This window comes from Octodon degus, unplaced genomic scaffold, assembly GCF_000260255.1.
Source record: "Octodon degus isolate 3935 unplaced genomic scaffold, OctDeg1.0 scaffold00022, whole genome shotgun sequence".
Classification (NCBI taxonomy): Eukaryota; Metazoa; Chordata; class Mammalia; order Rodentia; family Octodontidae; genus Octodon; species Octodon degus.
The window spans coordinates 21,116,821-21,129,426 of NW_004524598.1; the positions used below are offsets into that span (position 1 = coordinate 21,116,821).

The window sequence follows — 12,606 nt, forward strand, 5'->3', positions numbered from 1 at the left end:
ATATATATATATAGTAAGTAGAGCCAACGGCTATGGCCTGAACTGACTGGTTGATTGGTTTTACGGGCAAGAAGCACTTAGGAAGAATAAAGTTAGCAATGGGTATTCACTCAGCCCTACTCTGTGCCAGGTATCATTATAAATTCTTGCCATGCAAACTCATTGCACCTCTGAAATGACACGATGAGGTAAGAGCGCTTATTTGTATATGAGTAAAAGGAGATCTGACAGCTTACGTAACTTGGCCAGGGTCTTAGCCACAGTAACTGCTAACTCAGATCTCTAGTGGTTAACCCAGGAGCTGTGTTGCTTCTACTAACTGCTGATGTGACTTCGCAATAAAATAATGGCGTGATTCACGATACCTCCGTCCGTCTTTGGGATGCTGGATGGCTGAACTAACCTTAGTAAAAGCATATGCCCTTTAAGTAAGCTGACTGTGTATTATACATTAGAGTCGTGCGGCAGATATTTGGCAATCAAATGGCTATATCCGTCATGTGTCATTTATATGAGGAATCCTTAAAAATAGCCTAGGCCAGGTATAAAAACACTTTTATGTTTTAAAATGTAGGTGACTCTGCTCTGCCACTAATTATTTCTGAGTCACTAGTTCTGTTAGCCCTCATCTCCCTTCTGCAGGTGAGCAGAAATGCTGAAGCATTTATCCCCCGTGAGGGGTACACGTCAGGTGAAAGTAGTGATTAGCCTGGAAGACAAAGTAGTGGAAAAGCAAACACGGTGAAGTGTCCGTAGGAAGCAGTCGGCTCCACCCTGCAAAGCGTCTGGAGTGCAGGAGTGGCCCCCTGTGGCCCGAAGTGGCCCCCTGTGGCCCTAAGTGCCCCCCTGTGGCCCTAAGTGGCCCCCTGTGGCTCTAAGTGCCCCCCGCACGCGCTCCTCGGGGGATTCTGTACACACCAGCCCAATCAGCACTGAATCATTTATTTAGCCTCACAGGCCTTGGTTCTTTTCCTTTTTTAAAGAGAACAATTTAAACCAGATTTTAAAATCTATGCTATTCATTCTATCCTTCGACGGGTCCCACATTATTGGAAAATTTTAAAATCATTACCAGATCCTTTTTCTCTCCTGACCTAGTCCCAAGCGTTTTCACATGAGGGTTTGGTACAGTCGAGCAGCTTGGGTTAAAGAAATGAGAGACCCATGAACGATTCTGACCTAAGTGCACGGCTGTCTGAGGCGGAAGGACTGCAAACAACGGCCTGACACCTCGGAAAGGCCCGTCCCTGCCACACTTTAAAGTTTATTGTGAGCAAACCTCTCTTATTAAATGTAAACAGCATCTCACTGGAGGTCAGAGACTTGCTGCTGCAGCACATCCCAAGGTAATATCACTTTAAGCTCCACATAAACTCTTAAGCAGTTTCTATCCTAAAACCTGACCGTAGGTGGTACAGTTTTTTACGATATGTTATAATAGTGCAATAAATCTGTTAGCTTAAAATCGAATCTCCGTGGCCTTTTAGAGAAATCATCATTAAATGCAGGGTCCTGTTAATGATGCCATCCAAGTGAAATTGTTTAATCTGCTCAGGGGGTGAAAGGTCACCAAATGAATTTTTTATAATACATCAACTTGACACGCAATAGGGAAAACTGTAATAGATAAAAGCAAAGGAAAAGGGCACTGTCTTCTTCTGATAGGTCAATAGCAGCCAAGAGAGTCACTCATCCACTTTTCTTTCACGATGGGGCTCCTTTTGCATTTAATATGGACACCCAATTAATACCTCAGCACCACAGACAACCTCATTTTAGGTGACTTATAGCAATTTCTCCCCCTTCCCTGAAATGAAAGTGATCACAATACATCATAGCATTGTGCGAATTAACGTTAATTGATTCAAGTTACCAAGCAATGATGGGCCGCTTATATAATCTAGGCGTTATTGGGTGCTAGAAGGGATGGAGGGAAGATTAGATTCCAGTGTCCGTTGCTGTGACGACGGGAGTCACCTGACACCTTGTTAGACAGTTGTAAGGTTCTATTGCTGGCCCCAGTGGGGTCGTCAGTAAACTGGAGTGATGTCCAAACATCATTACACGCTGCTCCAATATTAAAGCAAAAGGATTAGCAACTTATTGCAAGCAACCTGGATTTGTCATTGTGCTGTCGTTATCCAATTTCCAAGTGCTAATGTGACTATAGCCTGCAGGCAGAAGGACCTACAGCCAAACTTTAAAAAATGGGGGAGGAAAGTTCCCTCCATCTCCTCCAGTTTTAACCACTATTTAACAGCTTCCAGTAGCCAGGCAGGTAAGTGAAAGAATTCTTTCTCCCCTTCAATGTTTAAGTGTAGGCTAACAGAAAAATCAGAAGCATGCTGAAATTTCCCAGGCCTGGCATCATCCCTGTTGGTTCCTATTCTTGTTTGTAGACCCTCCCCATCTGTAGAAGATGGGATTGTTTTGACTTGCATGTCCAACACAGCAAACAGATAAACAAATAAACCCTCCCAGTGGGAACTGGCCCTCTGCAAGCCCACTACTTGAGATGGAAGTGGAGCTGAAGACTGCAGATGTTGACTCAAACCTTCCTCTTTCTCACAGCTGCGAGCCAGGTTCCAAAAAAGAGCCTCGTGTTTTGGTGAATACTCCAGGCTTTCCTGATTTAGGGGCCTCTCTTGTTTTATACTGGCTAGAGAGGGGAACCAGGTCTTTATGTGCCATGAGGGGACTTAGATTTTAAAGGAGTTCAAATAATTCTATATCCTGGGAGACAAAGTAACTTCTATAGTCAATTCCACCTAAAAAAAACCATGTTAACCCTCCTATTATACAAATGTTGTTCAAGGCATTATAAAACATACAGAGATATATACTATTGTACGACTCTGTCCCTCAGAAATATACTTCTCCACAGTTTGTGAGACAAGAATGACCTTGGCTATCTTTCTGAGGTGGTATACACCACCTTACTTACAATCTGTCACCCTTATGTTCCCATTAATCCAAGGCAGGCTCCCTAGGAGGGAGGACATGCTGCATGTCCTAGCGTTTTCTTTCTGCTACTGGGGCTCCGTGATTCCAAGCATGGAGCATTGCAAATGCCCCACAACACATAACTACAGTAAAGCTCTCCCAGCTCAGTATCTGTTGTGTACCTGCTCTGATCTTAGTGGACATACCCAGTTGCCTCCAAAAGCCACCACCCATCTTGTCCTAGCCAACTTCAAGATATGGTGCACTCCTTAGTTCACATTCTTCGCGTTCTACTCCAGTACCTCGGATAGGCTCATGATTCCCTGCAAGTAGTCATTTCAAAGTGAGGCCTTAGTAACCCTAGATGGATGCAAAGGATGCAAAGACCAATTAACATGATATAGCTTCTAAGAATGTCAATTAGAGGAACAAATGTTCAGAGAACAAAATCTGAAGTATTTGTGTTGGTAAATTATTTCTAATACATTATAATAAATATTTTGCACAGGACAATAGAAATTTTGAGTATAGTTTTAAAGATCTTACACAAATATGTAAAATTCTTTGGGTATGTTGGGGGCTACAGCAGGCTTAGTTGAGCAAGAAAAATAAACAGAAGCCACTCAAGGTCTTTCTAATGAAAGGGATGAAATACAAAATATTGGCTATGTGGGACAATTAGGCCTGCGTGTGGGGGCAGAGACACACTGGATTCAGATACCACATCAGCAGCAGTAGTTTAGGGTTAACATCCTGTTCATAAGGAAAACAGCGAAAGATAAACTACAGAGCACTAATCAAAGATGTACTGGTCTGAGACTGTTTAGTCTAAGAACAAGGGTCCCTAAGGGCTTTACCACAGAACTAGGTTATAAAATAAATGATAGTTTTAATGTTGCTCATGAATCATCAATAAAAATGTGAATGTTCTGTGTTATGTCTCTTTAAGGGAGGCTAGATAATATGTAATCTGTCTTTTTTTTTAAAGTTTCAGCTTCAGACATTTGAAAAATGCTAACAAAAATAATAATTAGTAATTGTGTAGAAAATTTGCATATGTAGAATGTGTCATCGCCCCACAAAGCCAGATATGCAAAATATTATGAAAATAATCTTTCCATTCTCCCAACTCAACAAAGTAGTGGATTTGTACAGTAGTGAAAAGAAGAAATGATCCAAAAAGCCTTTGCTGGAAAAGTTGTCCTGTTGTCACAGAAAGGGAAAATCAGACTAACACTCTGGAAACATCTCTTAGGGTGAGTATTCTGTCACACTTGAGAAGAATGTCATCTTGCATTGTCAGGAAGTCTGTGTCTTGCATAGTCCACACAGCTACTTCCTAGAAAGCAGGTGCCTCGCAGACATGGAATTTACAGGAAAGAAAGGTTCAGTAAAACTTAGTATAATTAGGCTTCTACTTATCATCTAGTGGCTCTTCTGGGTTTCTTCTCGATTGTGTGCTCTTATGTAGAGTACAGAGATTTAAAATGCTATGTATGTCATAAAGATACACACACACGGCACTCCTCTATTTTCATGCTCTCCCTCACAATGACAATTTCAGGCCCCAAGGTTCATGGTGATGCCATAAACAAAAGGCTTTATAGGACACAAAGGATTAATTTTTTGTTGCTATAAAATGGATTAACACCAAGTTAGTAACTCAGAATTGTACATGTGTCTTCTCCTGGGAGAGGGCCTGGAGGTCTAGACAAGCTCGGCTGCACCCAGTGCTTAGGAAGAGGCTGGCAGGAAGGATGCACACCCAGACCCACTGGAGGTGCTGCTGGGATTCCCGGTGGAAGACAGTGTAAGGAAATAAGACACTAGTGGGAACCTCCGGCTTATAAAGGAAAGTTGGAGCAGGTGATTGCCTGTCCTCTCTCTAAGAGCTCCACTGGGACTTTCTGCAGAAGAAAAGTGAGTAAAAACAATGTAAATCAAAAAAGAATAAAAAAAGACAGGTGAAGAGACAATGAATGACAACTGAGGTTAACAAAATTGTGAAAATTGGAAAGCAGCTTCAGGAGCCTGACAGATCTAAGTAGAGCAAGCTCACGTCCAGGTGCCTCTGGAGGATGACACAGTGCACAAGAGGGGGATTCACTACAGACTCTCGGCTTAAAGAGCACAGGGCAACTCTCCTCTCCTCATAAAGCCACAGTCTGCAGCCTCCCAAAAGTAAGCAAAGTAATATTCTCCTGGACATGTAAGTGTCCCCTCATTGAAATTCATACAACATCATGACATTGCAGTGACCCTCTTGAGAACATCCTTGGCACTCTTCCTAGCCTCGATTCTGCGGTCTCAAGGTCATTTCTCAAGGTCAATGACTCTGCAGTGAATTTAATGGAAACCCAGCCTTTGGCCCACAAATCCTGTACCATACAACTCTTAAGAAAATGAGCCGGCTTGCTAATTCTCATTCAGTTGCGCAGGCGGCGGTACGCTTGCTCTGGAGATACGCGTGCTCTTTTCAGACATGCTTAAAAAGTGGGTTTTCTTTATCTTTAGGAGATTTACTTTTTAGCTTCTATCTTCTGTCTAGAAAAAAACTCTCTTCAAACTCTAGAGAAATGGGCAGAGATGGCGAATGTAACATATCCCACCAGAAAATCAGTGCTGTAATATACATAGTCATAGTTTCCTATAAAATAAAAACAAACTGAGCTCAAAGCCAAACATAATGGCTATGATAGATTTTGAGAGATAAATAAACTTGATCTTTTCCTTGAAGCTGTATCACTCCTTCATGACAAAACGATATATCCCACTTATATGTGTATGTACATCTGATTTGTTCCTCATACACTTTGCAGACTTTTCTGGCTGTACCTCAATATTTCTACTTACTATTTTCTCCTTTTATTCAATGGATATATATCACATTGGAATAATGACCTATGAAGAAAGGTCAGTATTACAAATTTAATTAAAATTGAAGGGTAGGCTAAACTTTTTATCTGTATAAGAATTCAGGGAAAATTCAGTCAAATTAAGCCAAAGGAAAGACAAAATTAAAACAAACGAAAATTTATTAGGAAAAGTTTTTCAGATTCTTGATGCATTAGTTTATGTAATATAATAATATCATTAATAAGGTAAAATTGGTGGTTGGCAATAGTTGCAAAGATTTCATAGTTTATGAGCAGTCATGAACTCTAAATAACTATAGTGCCAGTTAACAGTGTACAAAGCCCATGGAATCTACCAGATCTACACAAAAGAAGAGCTTGAGTTCTCTTTTAGTCTACCATACATATTAACATATAGGGGTCAGCCAGATAGCTCAGCGGATTAAAGCACCTGTAATCAAGCAGGTGCAGAAGCAGCGGGGGTTCAATCACCAGGCCTCCTGTGCTGGCCCTGCCTCTGGGCATGCTGACATGGCAATTGAGACTGGGTGTGGTGGCGTGCACCTGTAACCCCAGCGCTTGGGAGGCTGTAAACAGGTGGATCACTACAAGTCCAATCTAGTAGTGAGACCCTGAAGGCCCTGTAGACCCTTCCCTACAATACAAAAAAAAAAGTGAAAAGGAAGACCTACATTCATTGTAAAAGAAGGAAGATGATACAAGAGCGCTAAACTTTCTCTTGGATAGGTTGTTCTGTAGGCACAAACCAATCAATATGTCAGCCGAATGCCCTCCCTAGTGTGAAGGATCTCCTTTTTATTTTAGTTCTAATGAATGTCACATCCCTTGGAGATGGTTGTATATATAGAATTAATAACTATTCTTTATGTGTTATATATTTATTATCACTACAACAAATAAAACGAATTTCCAATGAGAACAATATATTTTTTTACCTTAGTTAAACCAAACCCCAGACCACCATTCAAAGTCAAAATCAGTAAGTGAATGAACAGATAAACTAAAAGCAAATTCATTCAGAAAAAATCTCTTCTATATTCATTTTTGCTTTAAGGCCCAACATAACATGTCTTCCAACATTTGAATAATAAAGTGATCATGAAAACAGATTTAAAGAGTTGAAAAACTAAGAATTTAAGTCTTGGGATGTCTCTTTGAGATTTTTAGTCTATGAAATATAAAACAAATATTCATAATGTAAGGTTTCTGTGGTACAGAAGAGAGGCAGGAGAAGAACAAGGAGGTCTTTATCACTTGGGCACAGGAGGACTGCTTAAAGATGAGCAGGGAACCCTCTGGCCCAAGACAGAGAGAGCTCTGGCTTTTAGGGGCTTAGGCCAAGTGGAGATGAAGGGAGGGCTGCGTAGTTATTTGGGAAGGGGATTGGGGCTACTAAGGTGGGATACCAGGAGCTGATTGGGGAAATACTAGCTTGCATAACAGGAACAAGAAGCTCTTTTTTTTTTTTTTTTTTTTGAGGAAAGGGTGGTTCCCTTTGGAGGAGAGAAGAAGGGAGAAGTAGGCCATGGGCTAATGGTGACTAGGCAAGTACTTGTATGGGCAGAAAATCCATCACATAACAAACAATAAGAAAAGAACAATAATTACTCTACTATGCATTGTTACCTTCAAGGTAGTCACTCAGGGTACAAGACATAAACCAAATAGATTTCTTAGAAAAAAAGGAGCAAACAGATAATAACACAAAACTTTTCAATGAACTAAGAGAACCTAAGAGTATACATGAGATGAATTAGTATCGATAGACATTTTTTTGAGTTTTCATTCTTATCTTAGCAAGCAGGCAGGATATACGATTCCGTGTAAGGATGACAGTTGTACTACGTGTTAACAGGAGCTCAAGGTATCAACCCTCAGACTGGTGGTGCTGAAAGTCGTGCTTACCCGTAGCCAGTGACTGCCTCTGGCTGAGTCACAAGAAGGACACCAAAAGTCATATTCAGAACATTCTCCAGCACTCCAGTCTGTTGAGCAGTGATGACTTGACGAGCCAAAGTTTGTAACTTGCTACTTGATAAAGGTGGAGTTGGTCCAGGCCTCCTTGATGGCGGCAGGTCGCCAATTTCCATGACGATCACCCTGGAGATAGGTTCTACCGTGGTCACTGGGGAGACCCACTGGGGGCTTGTTTCCATCATGAGAGGCCTACGCTGCCCAACTCTTCTGTGAGTGGCACAAGTCACAGTTGGACATTTGCGTTTTCTCTTTGCGTTACTGTCAGCAATGGCCTTCAAGGTTTTTTCATTGCCAGGCATCTCATGAATAAATCTGACTTGGTTTTGGTCAATCTGTAGGAAGTTAGTTATTTTGTCAAGTATCACAGCTTCCCAGTCTTTTTGCAAGACTGGGAATGTCACCGTGAAGGCCAAATGAAGGGAAACACCTGTGCGGATTTCGATGGGCTCCTCTCCTTGTACGACAACATACAGGAGATTATCCATGACGCTGAAATAGTTGCCACCAACAGACTCTTCCAGCAACGATGACACTGAGTGCACTGACGTAGGTGGGATAAAATTTCCACCTAAGAAAACTCGGGGGCTTTGAATTTCATGATAGAATATAGCTAAGAGAAGCTTGGAAGTGCTTTTGTTCCCTGATAGAATAAAACGCAAAACTTGAGGAGTCTGATCAGCAAAGCACACCTTGGTAACTTGCCTGGTAGGTAAAATGGAATAAAAGGTATGCACAGATCCGGAAGTAGAGCAAAGAGTATTATTAGGCACACTGGTAAAGACGTCAACAAAACCACTAGTCATGGATACAACTGGGTATAACTTCTGTATTGCCCAAGTGATGTACACACTACCAAGAATTAGGAACACTTGGTCAGTCTGTTTGCAGATGAAGCCTTGTATCAGTGGATGGTAAGTGCATTTCTGTTCTTCTCTGAATGTACCTATAAAATAAAGGAAAATTAACAATTGACATACAAGCCACAATGCCCAAAGACGATTTGCAATTTAACACTCCTCATCATCTAGAACTGCATAGGCTATTTACTAAAATTAATGTAGAATATAGAGAGAACATTTATTGAACTTAATATCTAAGTATGCTTGATATTTTAAGTGTGCAAGGAAATCTTGGTGCAGATACATACACATTACATAATAGTTATTTAACATATTAATTTTATGTGTTCCATGATATAAACAATTTCAAGTAATTGAAAATGATAGTTAAGTCTAAAAAGAGTTGAATAAATGAAAGAATTGAGGTCGATGTGGTGGCTCTGGTCCCTAGCGCTGCCCCAAACCCTTGCGCACTCAGAAGCAGGTCTTCTGGAGGTGATTGGCTTGTGCAGCCACCATACACATTGCTGAATTAGACCTCGGAGTGACCACAGCTGAATGTTCTATTCAGAGGAAGAGCTTACTCAGAAAAGGCAGGGTGGGTCCTAGGCGCAGCCAGTGAGGGTCCATCTCCCTACCCTGTCACCTCTGTCTCTGCTTCCTGGTCACCATGATATGAGCTACATTTTGCAGCCAGGCCCTCCCTCCATTCCCTGCATGCCTCAGAGCCAACTGACTGGAATGAAATTATGAGTCCAGATAATCCACACTGCCTTATGCTCAGGTGCCAGCTTTTGGGCCAGAGCAATGAGTAAAGTGGATAAAACAGTAAAAATAAACACTAAAAGCCCTCAAGCAAAACCAAACTATTCTACTCTGTCCCACACAATCTAACAGAGAATATTGACTCCACAATGCACGGGGTATTTCTTCCCAACAGTAGCCAATTCTCCACCAGAAAACAATTGAACATCATACAATTGGATTCATTTTTTTAAAAAACAATTTTATGCATTTAGTACAAGGTCTACAGGGTCTCACAACATAGATCAGACTCCTAGTGATCCTCCTGTTTTCAGCCTCCCAAGCAAGGGGATTATAGGCATGCACCACCACGCCCAGTCTCATTCACCATCTCAGTGAGCCCCAGGGGTAGAGCCAACATGGTACACCAGGGATCAAACCCCAGTCCCTGTGTCTGCCTAAGTAGGCCCTTTAGCCCAGTGAGTTATCTGGCTAGCCCTTGATTCAATTTTGACACACAGACCCCACAGGTTAAGGCTAATCTCACAGAGTGTCCACACTTCAAGTGCCCTTCATTAGTTCCATGAGGGGCTCTGTGCTTCTGAAGAGGGAGCTAAAAGGATGCCTCTGAACTTCTCCTTAGTGCTGGGATTCACAGAACTCTGGGAAACACTTCAGTTGTGTTTACCCACCTATTATCAAAGGGATCACAAGAGATACAAATGCACACCTAGATGGAAGAGACATGTGGGTGCAGCACATGGGAGGACACACAGAGCTTCTGTGCCCTCTGCAGGAAGCCATCTGCCAGGCACCCAACACACCCAGCCGCCTGGCCACCCTCCAGAGCCTGCCTCGGATTTTCCAGTGTCTTCATGATGAAGGTAGGATCAGAGAAGCAGCTGGCCACTGGAGGTCAACTCAGCCTTCAGTCCTTCCCCACTACCTTGTTGCAAAGAGATGAGGCTGCAAGTCCTATCTGGAATCACATCATCAGTTTCCCTGGCAACCAGCCCCAACATGAGGCTGTTAGGAATCTAGCAAGTTACAGCCCTGCAATTCCCACACTGTGGAAGGCTGAGGCAGGATGATCACAAGTCAGAACACAGCCCTAGAAGCTTGGTGGTTTCATGAGACCCTGAGGCAAAGGTAAAAATTTAAAAAATGACCTGAGGACCTAGTTCTGTGCAAAGGCCCTGGGACCAATTCCTAATACCAAGGTGTGTGGAGTGTCACCTTTTGGAGCTCTTTGTCAGAAATTTCTGTCAATCAGGAAGTAATGTAGACCTTAAGAGTTCTGGGTTAGGATCCCTGAGTGTTAGAACAAAGAGTTTTCCTAACACATGTCTAAATAGTTTTAGGCTGTCCACCTCAGGAATCAATGACAGACCCCAATGCATGTACATGTCTCTTCTTACAGGGTAATGGCATGGGCTGGCAGGGGAAGAGGAAGGGGGATCAAATCGGTGGAAGCAGAGGTGGGTGGCAGGGATAGAACGGAGGGCCAGTGGAGGTTTGCTAATATTGAAAGTGTGTACTGTGATCAGAGGGTGAAGGTTTGGGCACTATACAATTTGATCTCACTCCCTCTTACATATAAAGAATAAAGAAATAAAGAACAGAGAAAGAAGAAAATAGTAATTTGGGGAATTGTTGACATTAAATAGAGCTTAAGTGAAGGATAAGCAGGCTCATGAATGTATTTCAGAAAGTGTTGTCTTTCATGGTTCCCATCATCCTTTGCTTCTTATCCATAAACATGGATTTCTCGTTTTAAATCCACAAGGACATTTCATCCTGCCGCAAAAATTTCCTTTTAATTTAAAACTGATATTCACAAAATTTTCTTTCATGTTTCCAGATTTTTTATTTTTTAAAGAGAGTACAAAGTAGTATTAAAACAAAATAATTACAAATGATACAAAATTTCACTAAACAAAATATGAATTTCACAGTGTTTTGTTGTATTGTATAATGTCTTCAGATTAGTTGTTCATATTACCAGATATATGCATGCAAAATTGGAAAAAGACAAAAGAAAGATATCAGGAAGTAAGAAGAGAAAAAGAAGAAAAATTAAAAAAAAAAAAAACAAAACCAATTAAGCATGAGCTACTCCTTTCCACAGACCAGCAGAAGTTCACAGTACAGTTGTCCAAACCATCCCACTTACATACATAGATCTGCCTCCTTCCCCACTCTCTCCTGTTCTTCTCCTCAACTCAGTAATTCCTTCCTTTTAAACAGGCTCATTCCCTTTTACTAATATCTATTGTACCCTTTCAATTTTATTTGCTCCTTCAGATTCTCACACTAAGGAGATAATATGATGTTTGCACATATGGGTTTATTTATTCCACTGAAGAGCATGGTCCCTAGTTCCATCCATATTTAATTTACTTCAGTTCAAGTTCTTCAAAGTAGCTGAAGGAATGGAACAGCAATAACAAAAATTTAACTATTTCTAATGGAGGATATATTACATTTAGACGTAAGGTAGGCTTTTCCTACATACTTCCTTCCAAATAGTATTATTATAAATGTCCACCAGAGTTATCTAAATCTAATTACCAAAATATTGCTTCAGAATTTGGTTTTACAACAATTATGGCAATAATGAGAAAAAATCACAGAAAAATTAGAAAACATTTCAACTGAACCATAAAATTTTAACATATCAATGTGAAATAGTGCCTCCGGAAATATTTATGATATAACATATTACCTTATGTTAAATGATATTAATATTAAATACCATTAAATGCTATTAAATTTACAGTATTATATAAGAATTATCTAAAAGCAATGTCTAAAGTAATCTTTAGGAATTTTAAAAATTGTCTAATGTACAAGAAGGTGATTATACTATGTGGTAAACCTGTGTTTGGCTAAGAGAGATCTTAAATGTTTTTACTGCATGCGCACGTGCACACACACGCACACACACGCACACATACACGAGTGCAAATCCCAAAGTGGCAATGCACATGGTAGCTAACATTGTGTACTCTAAAAATTATTATTATTTTTATATTCACATTGCATTAAAGAGAGAAGAATCTACTTTTCAAAAGTTAAAAAAAATCATAGAATAAAAGGGTAAATAATACAGCAATCCAACACATTAGCCAAGCAATGGCCATGACTCATCCACATGGCTGACACTGACAAAGGTTCTACAATCTGAGGTACAGGATCTCAGGATAAATCCTGAGGGGATTTCACTG

The 12,606-nt window shown here is 40.8% G+C and overlaps 1 protein-coding gene across 1 annotated transcript in view; it reads right to left on the bottom strand.

Annotated features, from left to right (window-relative positions):
• The window catches only part of Pkhd1 (PKHD1, fibrocystin/polyductin), a 503,959-nt gene that overhangs the window by 30,740 nt on the left and 460,613 nt on the right, over window positions 1-12,606 (bottom strand). Inside the window, 1 exon segment of the mRNA XM_023712007.1 lies at window positions 7,725-8,739. Within this exon segment, the coding sequence (XP_023567775.1) occupies window positions 7,725-8,739 (1,015 nt within the window).